Source organism: Scyliorhinus canicula, chromosome 12 (genome assembly GCF_902713615.1).
Source record: "Scyliorhinus canicula chromosome 12, sScyCan1.1, whole genome shotgun sequence".
In the NCBI taxonomy this organism is placed as follows: domain Eukaryota; kingdom Metazoa; phylum Chordata; class Chondrichthyes; order Carcharhiniformes; family Scyliorhinidae; genus Scyliorhinus; species Scyliorhinus canicula.
The window spans coordinates 100,406,405-100,424,847 of NC_052157.1; the positions used below are offsets into that span (position 1 = coordinate 100,406,405).

Sequence of the window (18,443 nt, forward strand, 5' to 3'; positions counted from 1 at the left end):
TGAAGGAGCCTCAACTGCTTCACTGGGCAAGGAATTCCATAGATTCACAACCCTTTGGGTGAAGAAGTTCCTCCTAAACTCAGTTCTAAATCTACTTCCCCTTATTTTGAGGCTATGCCCCCTAGTTCTGCTGTCACCCGCCGGTGGAAACAACCTGCCCGCATCTATCCTATCTATTCCCTTCATAATTTTAAATGTTTCTATAAGATCCCCCCTTCTAAATTCCAACGAGTACAGTCCCAGTCTACTCAACCTCTCCTCATAATCCAGCCCCTTCAGCTCTGGGATTAACCTAGTGAATCTCCTCTGCACACCCTCCAGCGCCAGTACGTCCTTTCTCAAGGAGACCAAAACTGAACACAATACTCCAGGTGTGGCCGGACTAACACCTTATACAGTTGCAACATAACCTCCCTAGTCTTAAACTCCATCCCTCTAGCAATGAAGGACAAAATTCCATTTGCCTTCTTAATCACCTGTTGCACTTGTAAACCAACCTTCTGTGACTCATGCACTAGCACACCCAAGTCTCTCTGAACAGCGGCATGCTTTAATATTTTATCGTTTAAATAATAATCCCGTTTGCTGTTATTCCTACCAAAATGGATAACCTCACATTTGTCAACATTGTATTCCATCTGCCGGACCCGAGCCCATTCACTTAACCTATCCAAATCCCTCTGCAGACTTCCAGTATCCTCTGCACTTTTCGCTTTACCACTCATCTTAGTGTCATCTGCAAACTTGGACACATTGCCCTTGGTCCCCAACTCCAAATCATCAATGTAAATTGTGAACAATTGTGGGCCCAACACGGATCCCTGAGGGACACCACTAGCTACTGATTGCCAACCAGAGAAACACCCATTTATCCCAACTCTTTGCTTTCTATTAATTAACCAATCCTCTATCCATGCTACTACTTTACCCTTAATGCCATGCATCTTTATCTTATGCAGCAACCTTTTGTGTGGCACCTTGTCAAAGGCTTTCTGGAAATCCAGATATACCACATCCATCGGCTCCCCGTTATCTACTGCACTGGTAATGTCCTCAAAAAATTCCACTAAATTAGTTAGGCACGACCTGCCTTTTACGAACCCATGCTGCGTCTGCCCAATGGGACAATTTCTATCCAGATGCCTCGCAATTTCTTCCTTGATGATAGATTCCAGCATCTTCCCTATTACCGAAGTTAAACTCACTGGCCTATAATTTCCTGCTTTCTGCCTACCTCCTTTTTTAAACAGTGGCGTCACGTTTGCTAATTTCCAATCCACCGGGACCACCCCAGAGTCTAGTGAATTTCGGTAAATTATCACTAGTGCATCTGCAATTTCCCTAGCCATCTCTTTTAGCACTCTGGGATGCATTCCATCAGGGCCAGGAGACTTGTCTACCTTTAGCCCCATTAGCTTGCCCATCACTCCCTCCTTAGTGATAACAATCCTCTCAAGGTCCTCACCTGTCATAGCCTCATTTCTATCAGTCGCTGGCATGTTATTTGTGTCTTCCACTGTGAAGACCGACCCAAAAAACCTTTTCAGTTCCTCAGCCATTTCCTCATTTCCCATTATTAAAACTCCCTCCTCATCCTCTAAAGGACCAATATTTACCTTAGCCATTCTTTTTTGTCTTATATATTTGTAAAAACTTTTACTGTCTGTTTTTATATTCTGAGCAAGTTTGCTCTCATACTCTATCTTACTCTTCTTTATAGCTTTTTTAGTAGCTTTCTGTTGCCCCCTAAAGATTTCCCAGTCCTCTAATCTCCCAGCAATCTTTGCCACTTTATATGCTTTTTCCTTCAATTTGATACTCTCCCTTATTTCCTTAGATATCCACGGTCGATTTTCCCTCTTTCTTCCGTCCTTCCTTTTTGTTGGTATAAACCTTTGCTGAGCACTGTGAAAAATCGCTTGGAAGGTTCTCCACTGTTCCTCAACTGTTCCACCATAAAGTCTTAGCTCCCAGTCTACCTTAGCTAGTTCTTCTCTCATCCCCTTGTAATCTCCTTTGTTTAAACACAAAACACTAGTATTTGATTTTACTTTCTCACCCTCCATCTGTATTTTAAATTCCACCATATTGTGATCGCTCCTTCCGAGAGGATCCCTAACTATGAGATCATGAATCAATCCTGTCTCATTACACAGGACAAGATCTAGGACCGCTTGTTCCCTCGTAGGTTCCATTACATACTGTTCTAGGAAACTATCGCGGATACATTCTATAAACTCCTCCTCACGGTTGCCTTGACCGACCTGGTTAAACCAAGTCGGTCAATATCTCCTTCTTTGTCTCAGTGTCAACTTTTATTTGATAACTGTTACTTAGGGAGGCATGGATTGATCAGGGATTGCCAGCATGGTTTTGTCAGGGGAAAGCCATGTCTTACTAATTTAATCACATTTTTTGGGGAACTAACAAGGAGGATTGATGAGGGTAATGCAGTGGATGGGTTTTAGTAAGGCATTTGACAAGGTCCCACATGGCAAACTGGTCAGAAAAGCAAAAATCCATGGGATAAATAATGCGGCAAGTTGGATCCAAAATTGGCTCCGCAACAGGAAACAAAGGTTGATGGATGATTTGCGAATAGAAAGCAGTTTCCAATGGCGTCCCACGGGGCTCAGGATCCGGACCCTTGCTGCTTTATGTATATATTAATAATTTGGACTAAATTATGGGGGTGCCTGATAGAGAAATTTACAGATGGCACAAAAAGTGGCTATATCATTAGGGCGGCACGGTGGTTAGCACTGCTGCCTCACAGCTCCAGGGTTCAATTCCAGCCTCGGATGACTGTCTGTGCGGAGTCTGCACGTTCTCCCCGTGTGCGCGTGGGTTTCCTCCGGGTTCTTCAGTTTCCTCCCACAGTCCAAAGATGTGCAGGTTAGGTAGATTAGCCATGCGGTGTCCAAAAAGGTTACATTGGGTTACTGGGTTACGGGGACAGGATGGATGCGTGGGCTTAAGTGGGTGCTCTTTCCAAGGGCCGGTGCAGACCCAATGGGCTGAATGGCCTCGTTCTGCTCTGTAAATTCTATGATTTTTAAAAATATTCTTATTAGGGTATTTGCAAGTTTTTCGAACGGCTGCCACATCCGGGTGAACCTGACCATTGACCCGCTTAAGGCGAACTTTATTTTCTCGAGACTGAGAAACACAGCCATGTCACTAACCCAGGTCTCTACACTCGGTTAGGGTTAACCCTAACCCTAACCCTAACCCTAACCCTCAAGTCCCTCCACATTGATAAGATCCGTCTCCGGGCTACCAGGGAGGCAAAGGCCAAGATGTCGGCCTCTTTCGCCCCCTGAACTGAACTCCCGGCTCTTCCGATACCCGAAAGATCGCCACCTCCGGACTCGGCACCACCCATGTTTTGAGTACCTTGGACATTGCCTTAGTGAAACTCTGCCAAAACCCTCTAAGCTTCGGGCATGTCCAACACATGTGGACATGATTTGCTGGGCTTCCCGTGCACCTCACACACCTGTCCCCTACCCCAAAAAACGTTCTCATCCGTCATGTGTGCCCGGTGGACTACCTTAAATTATATAAAGCTAAGCCTGGCACATGATGAGGATGTATTAGGGCATCCACCCATAGCCCCGCCTCTATTTCTCTTCCTAGCTCATCTTCCCACGCCCTTAAGCTCCTCCATCGGAGTTTCCTCCGCATCCAAAAGTTCCTGGTAAATATCTGATACCTTCCCCTCTCCCACCCAGGTCTTGGAAACTACTCTATCCTGTATCCCCCTTGGCGGCAGCAGCGGAAAGGCTGGCACCTGTTTTCTCAGGAAGTCGCGCACCTGCAAATACCTAAACCCATTCCCTGCTGGCAATTCAAATTTATCCTCCAAGGCTTTCAAGCTGGGGAAGCTCCCATCTATAAATAGATTCCCCATCCTCCTAATTCCTACCCTTTGCCATCTGGATCCGGACCCCACCATCCAGCCTACCCGGTACAAATGATGACTATTATAGTAAGAAGTGTTACACCAGGTTAAAGTCCAACAGGTTTGTTTCAAATACTGGCTTTCAGAGCACTGCTCCTTCCTCAGGTGAATCCTCAGGAGCAGTGCTCTGAAAGCTAGTGTTCGAAACAAAACTGTTGGACTTTAACCTGGTGTTGTAAAACTTCTTACTGTGCTCACCCCAGTCGAACGTCGGCATCTCCACATCATGATTATTATAAATCGGGGTCCAAACCGATGCTCCGTCCATTACCCCCAGATTCTCAGAGCCGCCACCACCACCGGACTTGTGGAGTATCGGGCCGGCGAGAGCGGAAGAGGTGTCATTATCAGTGCTCCCAAACTTGTGTCTTTACATGACGCCGCCTCCATCCGCTCCCACACCGACCCCTCCCCCACTACCCACTTCCTAATCAAGGCTATATTAGCCGCCCAGTAGTAATTGCAGAAGTTCTGCAGTGCCAACCCATCCTCCCCCGACTGTACTCCAGCAACACTTGCTTCACTCGCGGGGTTTTACCTTCCCACACAAAGCCCGAAATAACCTTATTCACTCGCTTAAAAAAGGATGAAGATGAAGGCACTGAAAGACAAACAGAAATCTGGGGAGGATCGTCATTTTCACAGTCTGTACCCTCCCCGCCAGTGATAGCGGGAGCATGTCCCATCTCTTAAAGTCCTCTTTCATTTGTTCTACCAACAAAGGTTCTACCAATTTGTTGGCTAAGATACTGACCACAAGGATAGAGGGCTGTGCCCCGGGGGTGATAGGGGAAGACCAGACGGGATTTGTGAAGGGCAGACAACTCAAGGCCAATGTTCGAAGGCTTTTAAATGTTATTATAATGCCCTCAGAAGGAGAGGAGGTGGAGGTGGTGGTAGCGACCAACAAGGTTTAACTTGTGCAGTGCCTCCCATTCCCGGGCCACCTGGACTCCCAGATACTGAAAGCTCCTTGCTACCATTCTAAATGGCAGGTCTCCCAGTCTCTTCTGCCTGGATCGCGAACATCTCACGTTTCTCCATGTTCAATTAATTCCCCGAAAAATTACCAAATTCCCCGAGGATCCGCATAACGTCCCCCATCCCCTCCAACGGGTCTGAAATATACAAGAGCAGGTCATCTGCGTAGAGCGAGACCCAGTGCTCCACCACCCCCCGAACCAGCCCTTTCCAGTTCCTAGAGGCTCTTAACGCCATGGCCAATGGCTCTATGGCTGAGCAAACAGTAGCGGGGAGAGGGGGCTATATTAGCCTCGACCCTCGCTCTAGTTTAAAATACCCCAACCTCAACAGTTCGTATGCACACTCGCTACTGGTGCCTGATAAAGCAACTGCACCCAGTCAATAAAGCTCTCATCAAACCCAAACCTTCCCAGCGCCTCCCACAGGTAATCACACTCCACCCGATCAAAAGCTTTCTCCGCATCCATTGCTACCACCACCTCCATTTCCTCTCCTTCTGAGGGCATCATAATAACATTTAAAAGCCTTCGAACATTGGCCTTGAGTTGCCTGCCCTTCACAAATCCCGTCTGGTCTTCCCCTATCACCCCCTGGGACACAGTCCTCTATTCTTGTGGCCAGTATCTTAACCAGCAGTTTGGTGTCCACATTCAGTAGAAAAATTGGCCTGTATGACCCACATTGTTCCGGATCCTTCTCCCGTTTCAGGATCAATGAAATCGAGGCCTGCAACATTGTTGGGGGGAGGACTCCCTTCTCTCTTGCTTCATTAAATGCCCTCACCAGCAGTGGGCTCAATATCTCTAAAAACTCCTTACAGAATTCCACCAGGTAGCCGTCAGGCCCCGGGGCCTCGCCCAACTGCATGCCCTCCAGCCCCTTGATTATTTCCTCAATCTCAATTAGGGCTCCCAGCCCTTCAACCAGATCCTCATCCACCCTCGTGAATCTCAACTGACCCAAAAACTGCCTCATCCCCTCAACCCCAGCTAAGGGTTCCGACTCATATAATTTACAATAGAAGTCCTTAAACACCTCGTTCACCCCCACTGGGTCCAGGACAGTATTACCATCTCTACTCTTTACTCTTCCTATCTCCCTGGCGGCCTCCCTTTTCCTGAGCTGGTGCGGCAACATTCTGCTTGCCTTTTCCCCGTACTCATACATCGCCCCCCTTGCCTTCCTCAACTGTTCCACTGCTTTCCCAGTAGTCAACAGCCCAAACTCTGCCTGTAACCTCCGCCACTCCCTCAGTAACCTCGCGTCCGGGGCCTCCGAGTATCTCCTGTCCACCTGGAGTATCTCCTCAACTAACCTATCCCTCTCAGCCTGTTCCGCCTTTTCTCTGTGAGCCAGTATCGAGATTAATTCCACTCCGACCATTGCCTTCAAAGCTTCCCAAACTGTTGCTACAGAGACTTGCCCCGTATCATTTGTTTCCAGATAGTTTTGGATGGACTTGTTAATCCGCCCACAGATCGCTTCGTCCGCTAGCAACCCCACATCCAGCCTCCACAGTGGGCATTGCCCTCTCTCCACACTAACCTGTAGATTCACTCAATGCGGGGCATGATCCAACACTGCAATTGACGAGTACTCAGTATCCACCATCTTCGGTATTAGCGCCCTGCTCAGAATACAACGTTGATGGGAGGGTATATCTTGTGGACATGTGAGAAAAAGGAAAACTCCTTCGCCTGAGCCATGCAAACCTCCATGGGTCTACTCTCCCCTTATTGCACATAACATGACTGATTCAACCCAGCACAAAAGTGATTTTCAACAGATCGCTACTACATTACTCTCCAAGGATTCAGTGTTTTTTATTCACCTCCAGTTTATTTCCAAGATGAAAGTCCATACTTCGTCTGGTGTTTCGAAGTAGAAGTCCCGTTCCTCATATGTGACCCACAGATGGGCTGGGTACAACATCCCAAACTTCACCCCCTTCTTAAAGAGGGCCGTTTTTGCCTGATTAAACCCAGCTTGCCTTTAGGCCAAATCCACGCCCAGGTCTTGATAAATGCACAGCTCACAATTCTCCCACTTGCTGCTCTGTTCTTTCTTGGCCCACCGCAGAACGTATTCCTTGTCCAGGAATCGGTGAAGGCGTACCACCATCGCCCTCGGTGACTCGTTTGCTCAGGGCTTCTTTGCAAGGGCTCTGTGCGCTCTATCCCCTTCCAGGGTCCTCCAGGTCCTCCAGCATCTTCTGCATTCTTTTCTGGCAGTCATTCATCATCTCCACCTTGGTCTCCAACACGGTTATGTATTCCTCGTGCTCGGACACCTTTTTCTCCACCTCCGGGTTCGCTCATTCGTGGGTTTCTTGATTCGGCACAACCTGATCAATCGAAGCCTTGATCGGGTCCAGCGTGTCCTCCTTAAGCTTGGCGAAGCAATCTTCAAAAAACTCCACCAGCTGCCCCGTCGACCACTGTGCCGTCTCCCCATGGCCCTGCTTCTCCGCCATGCTTTCCCGCTTTTCCAGCTCTGCTCGTGTCTTTCTTATAGGACTTTGTTGTCCCTCACGGCCATTTCTGGTCCAATTCTCCATACACCGGAGAGGGATTTCTCCTCACTGTCTCACTTTTCACCGATTTATCCAATGAAATCCGGAAAAAAACAGGAGAAAAAGGTCCAAAAGTCCGTCACAGGCGGGAGCTATCAAATGTGCGACCTACTCCTCCATGGCTGCCACCGGAAGTCCTCCTATGATTCTATGACAATCGATAGTGAAGAGTGTAGCTTTTTGACTGTCTCCAAAATTATATCAATGGTTTGCTGGAGTGGATGGAAAAGTGGCAAATGGAATCCAATCTAGAGAAATGTGAGGTAATGCACTTTGGGATAGCAAAAAAAGCAAGGGAATATTTGATAAACGGGAGGAAAATGAGAGGGGTAGAGGAAATGAGAGACTTTGGAGTGCATATCCACAGGTTCCTGAAGGTGACCAGACAGGTGGATAAGGTGGTAAAAAAAAAGCATATGGAATGCTTTTCCTTTATTGGGCGAGGTATATAATATAAAAGCAGGGATGTAATGCTGGAAATGTATAAAATGCTGGTTAGACCACAGCTGGAATTTTGTGTACAGTTCTGATCACTGCATTACAGGAAGGACATGATGGAGAGAATACAGAGATTTATAAGAATGTTGCCAGGGTTAGAAAATGTTGTTTTCCTGGAACAGGGGACGCCAAGGGGCTACTTAATTGAGGTGAATAAAATTATGAGGGGCTGAGACAGGGTAGTTTCCCCAAACTACCAACATTTAAGGTGATTGGTAGAAGGATTAGAGGGGAACATGAGGGTAAGCTTTTTCACCCAGAGGGTGCTGGGAGTCCGGAATCCACTGCCGAAGTTGCTGGTTGAGACTGAAATAGAACATAGAACAGTACAGCACAGAACAGGCCCTTCGGCCCTCGATGTTGTGCCGAGCCTTGGCCGAAACCAAGATCAAGCTATCCCACTCCCTGTCATTCTGGTGTGTTCCATGTGCCTATCCAATAACCGCTTGAAAGTTCCTAAAGTGTCCGACTCCACTATCACAGCAGGCAGTCCATTCCACACCCTAACCACTCTATGAGTAAAGAACCTACCTCGTACATCCCTCCTATATCTCCCACCCTGAACCTTATAGTTATGCCCCCCTGTAACAGCTTCATCCACCCGAGGAAATAGTAACTAATTGAAAAGTTACCAGGATCTGCACCTTAAGTGCTGCAACTGGCGAGGCCGTAGACCAGGTGCTGGAGAGTGGGTTTAAAAATGAGCGGCTAGTTTCCTTTTTTTCTGTTTTGGCCGACGCAGACATGGGCTGGAAGGCCTCTTTCTGCACCATAACTTTTCTCTAACTTTCCTGGGAAACACTTTGAGATGTTTCATTGTGCTAAATAAACCTAAGTTGTTGCTGCTATCCAGTAATGTCAATTTAAACAATTGCCCCCTCCCATGCAGGCTCTCTGGTGTCTTCTCTGACAGGGATATTTGTTGATAATACTTTAGTGACTTAATGAAACTTGTGGCACATTGGTTGTAATTAACTTGTAGTGATTTCTATCATTGCTAATGAAGGAGGGACAAGGCACTCAGAAAGAATGGTGCCTGGGATTTCACACTCCGTTCAGATTACTTTACCCCCCGCCATCTATTTCACTAATTTCTCAGTCAATCTGACCTTTTGGCAATACAAAGCTGATATGGTGAGTGTGGGCCCAAGTGGATAATTGAGGAGCAAGTCCCATACTCTTGTGTGTAGTTTGCAGTGACTCACTGAGGAATGTTACAGGAACTTAAATAGTTTACTGCGCAGTCAGTTTATCACACATCCTGTCAATTATTTAATCATTTTTACAAATGTATCTGCTGCCTACTCCTTTATTTCTCCCCAGTCAGGGGCATGTAAGCCGTCAATTTCCTTCCCTTATTGACTGGCTTAAGTCAAGCACTGAACATGTGTGACTTGGAGGATATTGAACTTCCTTTGCCAGTCTATGATGCTGGTACCTCAGCAAGCAGTACCACTGTGGCTTATAGCACTATTTGCTGTTTAAAAGAAAGGGTTAATAATCCTATTGTAGTTTATTATTTATGACCTGCTAGCAAATGGCAACCATGCACCATATCTGAGTCAGTCAAGTAAAAATAAAGTACTGGTTTATTCACGACAGAAATGTATACACAGACACAGAACACGGTTAGGCTTTCTCTCTCAAGGCTTGTTCTCGCCAGGCCTACCTTATATACAAGTCACTGCCCAGTAGTTAACAGGGGAGTGCATACTCCTCGAGCCACACGGTCACTATCATCAAACCTGTCACCTGAGCTTCATGCGGGATATTACAAGCACATTATTAGTGATACATCTTTTCAAAATTTCTGTTTAACACTTTTCATTCAGTTGATGAACTGCTTAAACCATGAGCAGCAGCGTAATGTTTGTGAACCTCACTGTTTTGTTGAAATGGCTGGGCTGCAAGGTCTTAAAGCCCACTGTACGCCGGGTCTCCAACTCTCCTGGTGTAATGACATGGGGCGCATTTTTTCAACAAGTTATAGAGGCCAAGAAGCAAAGAGACATATAGAACATGACATCTATCACCGGAGAAGCTGATTGGAGGTCCTGAAAAAATTGCACAACTTGCAAAAGAGCTGAAAGGGGAGGCAAAAATATTCTGGGAAACTACAGGTTCTACAAGGGATATCGAGGGACAAGGAAGGATATTCTAATTCTGAAGGAGGCAAAAAATACTCTTCATGTGAGAAGATGCTAACAAGGCTGGTGTAAGGAAGGGAAGTGTAAGAAGGTACAGAGTTAATGCTAATTGTATTCCGCATGCCAGGATAACAAAGAGAATATGCTGTAGGGTAGAATTTCAATGGCCTATTTCTGCCTTAATCCACACTTTTCTTATGTTTAAAGGCAAGGTTTTCACAAAGTAAGACAGAGTTCAGGACAGTTGGATCCTCTCCCAGAACATGAAGAAATCTTTGTTCATTTATTTGGGAGGGAGCCTCTCAGAGTTTGGAGGGGTATGTATCATATTACTCAAATCCTCATGATATCTTACATATACATGTCCATTTACACTGTGCACAAGTGCATAAGACTGCATGAATTGACAGAAAAGTACCCAAATACATAGTTGTGCTTCTGTACCCATAACCGCCATCTGCTGTCTTCATAGAGTAAGGAGAGCTAGGTGGATTCATGCTGCCAGTCATCACCACCCACACATTCATTAAACACCAGCACAGATACAGTCACTTTGTCAATTGGAAAGTGATGTTTCCCGCTCACCTCTAAATCAGTAGGTCATGGGTTCAAAACCCACCTCAGTGACTTGAGTGCATAACCTATTTAGAGAGTGCCACATTGTGGGAGGTACTGTCTTTCAGATAAGACCAGCATGAATTTGCAAAAGGTAAGTCATATCTAATTAACTTTGTTGAATTTTTTGATGCAGTCCCTCTTGTGGCAGATAAAGGGGTGCCTGTGGATGGTATTTATACGGACTTCCAAAAGACATTTGATAATTTTCCACATAAGGAACTGTTAGGCAAAACAGAAGCATGTGGAATTTGGCTATCTGTTGACATGGATCGGGAATCAATTAGGAGGTAGAATACAGAGTGCGGATAATGTACATATACTCCAATTGACAGGATGTGACAATTGACCAGGGATCTGGGGCAGCAGGGTAGCATGGTGGTTAGCATAAATGCTTCACAGCTCCAGGGTCCCAGGTTTGATTCCCGGCTGGGTCACTGTCTGTGTGGAGTCTGCACGTCCTCCCCCTGTGTGCGTGGGTTTCCTCCGGGTGCTCCGGTTTCCTCCCAAAGTCCAAAGATGTGCGGGTTAGGTGGATTGGCCATGCTAAATTGCCCGTAGTGTCCTAATAAAAAGTAAGGTTAAGGGGGGGTTGTTGGGTTACGGGTATAGGGTGGATACGTGGGTTTGAGTAGGGTGATCATGGCTCGGCACAACATTGAGGGCCGAAGGGCCTGTTCTGTGCTGTACTGTTCTATGTTCTATCTGTACTGGGGCCTTAGCCTTTCTCTAGATTTCTAAATGGCTTCGGTTGAAGAAAACAGAGAGAGGGAGGGAGATATATTCAAGTTTGCTGATGACAACATGTTAGGTGACACAGTAAATAGTAGAGTTGGGAACATAAACTTTCAAAGGGATATTGAAAGATGGAGTGAATAACTAACTGATTATTCAGTGATAGCGAAGAAACAATAGTATATTTCCAAATGAGATTGGTCTGGAACCTTGGAAGGGATCTTGCGGGTGATGTTCCCATTCACATGCCGCCCTTGTCTTAGGTGGTAGAAGTAAATGGTACACACTGCTGCTACTGTGCACCAGTAGTGCAGACATTGAATGCTGAAGGTGATAGATTGGGTGCCAGTCAAGAGGGCTGCTTTGTCCTGGATTATGGTGAGCTTCTTGAGTGTTGTTGGAGCTGCACTCATCAAGGCAAGTGGAGAGTATTCCATTACACTCCTGACTTGTGCCTCACAGTGGTGGACAGGCTTTGGAGAGTCAGGAGGTGGGTTACTAACCACAGGATTCCCAAGACTCTCACCTGCTCTTGTAGCTACAGTATTTATAGGTTGGTGATCTTTCACCGTGTAACTACAGTATTTGGTCATCTGTCACCAAAGCTTCTGAATACCTTACTCAGTAGGGAAGGGCACTGCTGTCAATATTAAAGTAAAGGAAGAAGTAATAGAGAAATTGGATAGGGTACAAATAAAGAGCACATACTTAAAACTTGGATAGGTCTCAAAGTAGGAAGGTCACCAAGTCTGAACGGGATATATCTTTGGTTACTTAGGGAAATCAGAATGGAAATTGCCAAAGTTCTGTCAGTTGGTGGGACCAATTCAAATCGGATGGTCTACATCTGGGCAGGACTGGAACCAATGTCCTCGGGGGTGCTTTTGCTAACACTGTTGGGGAGGTTTTAAACTAATGTGGCAGGGGGATGGGAACCAGATTAGGAAGTTAGAGGTCAGTAAAGAGGCAGCAACTAAAGCCAGTAAGGTACTAGATAATAAACTCAATGTGACTAAGGGGAAGAGTAGACAGGGAAGAGATGATGATCGCAAAGGGACAGGTGGTCTGAGGTGCATTTGTTTTAATGCGAGAAGTGTAGCAGGTAAGGCAGATGAACTTAGGGCTTGGATTAGTACCTGGGAATATGATGTTATTGGTATTACTGAGACTTGGTTGAGGGATGGGCAAGATTGGCAACTAAATATCCCAGGGTATAGATGCTTCAGGAGGGACAGAGAGGGAGGTAAAAGGGGTGGAGGAGTTGCATTACTGGTCAGAGATGATATCACAGCTGTGATTAAGGAGGGCACGATGGAGGATTCGAGCACTGAGGCAATATGGATAGAGCTAAGAAATAGGAAGTGTGCAGTAACATTGTTGGGACTTTACTATAGGCCTCCCAAAAGCGAGCGTGAAGTAGAGGTACAAATATGTAGACAGATTATAGAACAATGTAGTAGCAATAGTTTGGTTGTGATGGGAGATTTTAACTTCCCCAACATTGAATGGGACTCATGTAGTGTTGGAGGCGTAGATGGAGCAGAATTTGTAAGGAGCATCCAGGAGAGTTTTTTAGAGCAGTATGTAAATAGTCCAACTGGGGAAGGGGCCATACTGGACCTGGTATTGGGGAATGATCCCGGCCAGGTGGTTGACGTTTCAGTCGGCGATTACTTTGGGAATAGCGATCACAATTCCATAAGTTTTAGAATACTCATGGACAAGGACAAGAGGGGTCCGAAAGGAAGAGTGCTAAATTGCGGAAAGGCAGAGTATAACAAAATTCGGCAGGAGCTAGGGAATGTGGATTGGGAGCAGCTGTTTAAGGGTAAATCCACATTTGAAATGTGGAAGTCTTTTAAGGAAAGGTTGATTAGAGTGCACGACAGACATGTTCCTGTGAAGTGCTGGCACGGTAGCATTGTGGATAGCACAATTGCTTCACAGCTCCAGGGTCCCAGGTTCGATTCCCGGCTTGGGTCACCGTCTGTGCAGAGTCTGTACGTTCTCCCCGTGTGTGCATGGCTTTCCTCCGGGTGCTCTCGTTTCCTCCCATAGTCCAAAGATGTGCAGGTTAGTGGATTGGCCATGATAAATTGCCCTTAGTGTCCAAAATTGTCCTTAGTGTTGGGTGGGGTTACTGGGTTATGGGGATCAGGTGGAAGTGTGGGCTTGGGTAGGGTGCCCTTTCCAAGAGCCGGTGCAGACTCGATGGGCCGAATGGCCTTCTTCTGCACTGTAAATTCTGTGAAATCTATGAAAGTGGCTATTCGGCCCATCAAGTCTGCACGGTCCATGGAAAGAACACCCTACTTAAGACCACCCCTCCACCCTATCCCAGTAACCCCACCTAACATTTTGGACACTAAGGGATAATTTAGCATGGCCAATCCACCTAACCTGCACATCTTTGGACTGTGGGAGGAAACCGGAGCACCCGGAGGAAACCCACGCAGACAAGGAGAGAAAGTGCAAACTCCACACAGACAGTGACCTGAGGCCGGAATTGAATCCGGGAACCTGGAGCTATGAGGCAGCATTGCTAACCACTGTGCCACCGTGCCAACCCTTGAGAGGGTGCAGAAAAGATTTATAAGGATGTTTCCAGGGCTAAGAAACTTACCGCACGTTGTGCAAGGTGTGGTGTGGTGCTAGGAGCAGGGGCTTTGGGGGCGGTGTGGGGGAAAGCAGGCAAGGCCGATGCCAACTCGCCCATGTGGCCCGGTGGAGGTCATTGAGCTTCTTGCGGCGCTGGGTGGTGGTCCTCCTGGTAACACTTTCCGAGCTAATTGCCTCCCAGGCAACACTGACTGTTCTGTGGCTGTCCGATCCCCTCGAGGGAACAGGGTGTCCCGCCTGGACCTCGTCCATCAGTCTGACCAGGTTGACATCTCCAAATCATGGAGCTGGTCTGCATGGTGGCATGGCTGCGTGCTGTTTGGCTTTGTTCAGCCAGATCGGTTTAAGTGCTGCTCCCCCTCATTAGCAGGGGTGTGGTCCCAGTGATTCAGCCGTTGGGACAGTCATTGGTGGCATGAAGCCCGAGGTGCATCATTAAGAGCCCGAATTAACGTTAGATACAGGTGACAACCTCGCCGGGTCACATGTAGGGAAAAAACTGACAATTCCCACTCACTATCACACTTAGAACAAATTTGGTTAGATCGTGCCCTTAATATCACTGTTGCCCTTTTCTTTCCTTTTTCTTACTCTTCAATCAATAGTGTCCAGTTGGTCACTATCCCAGGTCCTTCTAGGTTGTCCTCAGTAGTGCCACATTGCAGTGTTCCTCAACAGCGCCTGGAAGCTCCCTTCCTCATCCAGACATGACTGATGTGTTTTTGTTGGTAATACTAACCAAACACTTTCCAATATCTATCTCCACCACTTGTGTGTTCTTGATCCAGTCCAAGTCTTCATTGGAGTCATTTTAACAATTAGAAGCAAATAGCGATGTGTGTCAGTACAAAATCAATTTCAAATCATTTTGGTGTAAAATTAATCCATATCATTAGGTTATCATCTTGAATACTTCAGAACATCTTTGAACAACAGAATCAGAATACTGTACTGTATCGTCAAATCATAGCAACTGATGTTATCCTGAAGCATTCAGTCCCTCGTCAGGTCTGTGTTCAGTCTGAGTCACCAGCGCAGGAAGGAAGAATCCAAACACTGGGAGCAGTACAAAACCCGGTTCTGAGGAAATAAATCCGATTCAGCAGCTTTGAGAGGGGAATGCGAGGGAGGGGGAACCTTACAACGGTGAATAAAATGTCAAATGGAAATGAAAATTTTAATCTGGAGTGCTATTTCACATTACTCCATGATCTCTGGGTCAAGGGAACAAAGTGGTGAAGACAAGGTAAGGTTCAATGTCAGGCACAATTTCTTAACAAAAAGTGATTGATCAATAGCTGCGGTTATTTGTCAGTGTAGGATAATGGGGAATTACCCTTGGGATTATTTGAAAGGCAGTTAGGTACAAGTATAGGTCTGTCATAACCTCACCTGTACTTTGTGATTTTTACAAAGTGCAGGATGGAGATAGTTAAAATAGAATTTTACATGGCAGCACAGTGGTTAGCACTGCTGCCTCATGACGCCGAGGTCTCAGTTTCGATCCCGGCCTTGGGTGACAGTCTGTGCGCAGTTTGCGCATTCTCCCCGTGTTTGCGTGGGTTTCGCCCCCACAACCCAAAGATGTGCAGGGTAGGTGGATTGGCCACGCTAAATTGCCCCTTAATTGGAAAAAATGAATTGGGTACTCTAAATTTATTTATAAAAAAAATAGAATTTTCACAACAGGTGATAAAAACTCTGAAGGCCTATGGAAAGGCTGAAAAGGGATTTTGTTTAATCATCCCACTATTTATTGTTTAAAAAGCTGCGGGGATTCTTTATGCAATAATTCTATCTTCCAAAATGTTTTGTTATCCCTTCCAGAGATGAATGTTTCACAGAGTGCTCCACCTCCAGCTGTTCCTACACTACCCAACTCCAGGAGCGATGCCCATCAATCGCAACACTACTTTGCCAACTCTGCAGCTGGCAACCTTCAACCTGCTGCCCAGGTTGAAGGGATATCACCCAGCACCCATCCAGCGCACCACAGATCAGAGGCTGCCATCGTCATTCGTACGAATAATTCCGAACAAACCCAAGCTGCAACCTCAGAGGACTACCATGACAGCGATGGATCAAGGAATCGAGCGCGAGCAGTGGAAAACCAATATTCTTTCTACTAACACAAGCAAACCCAATGTAGCAAACCTAGGAGTATGTCTATACATAAATAGGGATCCTTGTGTGTGCCCAGCAAAAGGGGAGAACATTCCAAGTGAAGGTAAAGAGACAGAATCCCCAATATTTGACTACTAGTGATGAAAATTGGAACTATTTCACATAGAGTGAGAGTTTAATTTGAATTATAGAGTGTTTGATGCCACATCTGCTTCAGGGCAATTGGCAAAGACTGACTTTCCTTATTCAATATGTTCTATGGATTTGTAGCTGCACTTTTCACTATCACTGTGAAGAACGAATTTTGACGGGCTGTGTACAGACAAAGAGTTAATAATGTCTTACTCATGACCTTGCCTGTAGTGTTGATGTTTTTAGCGAGCCTGCTGTTGATATGATCAGATAAAGATTTAGCTTGTATGACATTCCTTTGTCCTGTTATTTTTCGCGAAGGAGATGCTGACTGATTTTCATGTGAGCAGTAATTTCAAAGCCTGAATGTGATTTGAATTGTTGGGCATTCCTGCTGAGATCAGATGAGAAGTTAACCTGTTTAAGTTGGAGGGAGCATTTCAATGTCTGTATAAATCCATTCATCACGGCGTCCATGCAGATCCAGCATTTGGGGTTCTTGCCCCCAGAAGACACCAAGGCCCACGCAGCCCAACATTCTACACCAATATTTTCCATTCAAGGAGACCTATTCTGTCATGATCCAACCAGTCTTTAATCATCATGTTGGCAATGGTCATGAAGAATTTTAAAATGCAGACTGAGATTCTGGATGTCGAGCAGGGTGCTGGAAATTACATCGAGTTAAAGAACAACAAATAGAGGTCAATAAAACTTTAGAACATAGAACATAGAACATTACAGCACAGTACAGGCCCTTTGTCCCTCAATGTTGCGCCGTCCTGTGAAACCCCTCTAAAGCCCATCTACACTATTCCCTTATCATCCATATGCCTATCTAATAACCATTTGAATGTGTTTAGTGTTGGTGAGTCCACTAGTATTGCAGGCAGGGCATTCCACGCCCTTACTACTCTGAGTAAAGAATTTACCTCTGACATCTGTCCTATATCTATCTCCACTCAATTTAAAGCTATGCTCCCTCGTGTTGGACATCACCATCCGAGGAAAAAGGCTCTCGATGTCCACCCTATCTGATCCTCTGATCATCTTGTATGCCTCAATTAAGTCACCTCTTAACCTTCTTCTCTCTAATGAAAACAGCCTCAAGTCCTTCAGCCTTTCCTCGTAAGATCTTCCCTCCATACTAGGCAACATCCTTGTAAATCTCCTCTGTACCCTTTCCAATGCTTCCACATCCTTCCTATAATGCGGCGACCAGAACTGCACGCAATACTCCAAATGCGGCCGCACCAGAGTTTTGTACAGCTGCAACATGACCTCATGGCTCTGAAACTCAATTCCTCTACCAATTCCTCTAGCAACCCTCTCAACCTGGGTGGCAACTTTCAGGGATCTATGGACATGGACACCGAGATCTCTCTGCGCGTCCACACTACCAAGAATCTTACCAGTAGCCCAGTACTCTGTCTTCCTGTTATTCCTTCCAAAATGAATCACCTCACACTTTTCTGCATTAAACTCCATTTGCCACCTGTCAGCCCAGCTCTGCAGCTTATCTATGTCCCTCTGTAACTTGTAACATCCTTCTGCACTGTCCACAACTCCACCGACTTTAGTGTCATCTGCAAATTTACTCACCCATCCTTCTACGCCCTCCTCCAGGTCATTTATAAAAATGACAAACAGCAGCGGCCCCAAAACAGATCCTTGTGGTACACTACTAGTAACTGGACACCAGTCAGAACATTTCCCATCAACCACCACCCTTTGTCTTCTATCAGCTAGCCAATTTCTGATCCAAACTGCTAAATCACTCTGAATCCCATGCCTTTGTATTATTTTCTGCAAAGCCTACCATGGGGAACCTTATCAAATGTTTTACTGAAATCCATATACACCCCATCAACTGCTTTACCCTCATCCACTGTTTGGTCATCTTCTTGAAGTACTCAATAAGGTTTGTGAGGCACGACCTACCCTTCACAAAACCATGTTGACTATCTCTAATCAAATTATTCCTTTCCAGATGATTATACATCCTATCTCTTATAAACCTTTCCAAGACTTTTCCCACAACAGAAGTAAGGCT

General features: G+C 45.9%; 1 protein-coding gene across 10 annotated transcripts in view; it reads left to right on the plus strand.

Moving 5' to 3' along the window:
• LOC119974569 (SH2B adapter protein 2) overlaps positions 1–16,683 on the plus strand; it is a 130,977-nt gene extending 114,294 nt beyond the window's left edge. For 9 of the 10 annotated variants that reach the window (XM_038813577.1, XM_038813575.1, XM_038813583.1 and 6 more), the window contains one exon: positions 15,962–16,683. In XM_038813577.1, the coding sequence (XP_038669505.1) occupies positions 15,962–16,263 (302 nt within the window). In that variant the 3' untranslated portion in view covers positions 16,264–16,683. Of the gene's footprint in view, positions 1–10,372; positions 10,483–15,961 lie in introns of all 10 variants that reach the window. The other variant, XR_005462524.1, reaches the window with a different exon arrangement.
• The last annotated feature ends 1,760 nt before the right edge of the window (positions 16,684–18,443 follow it).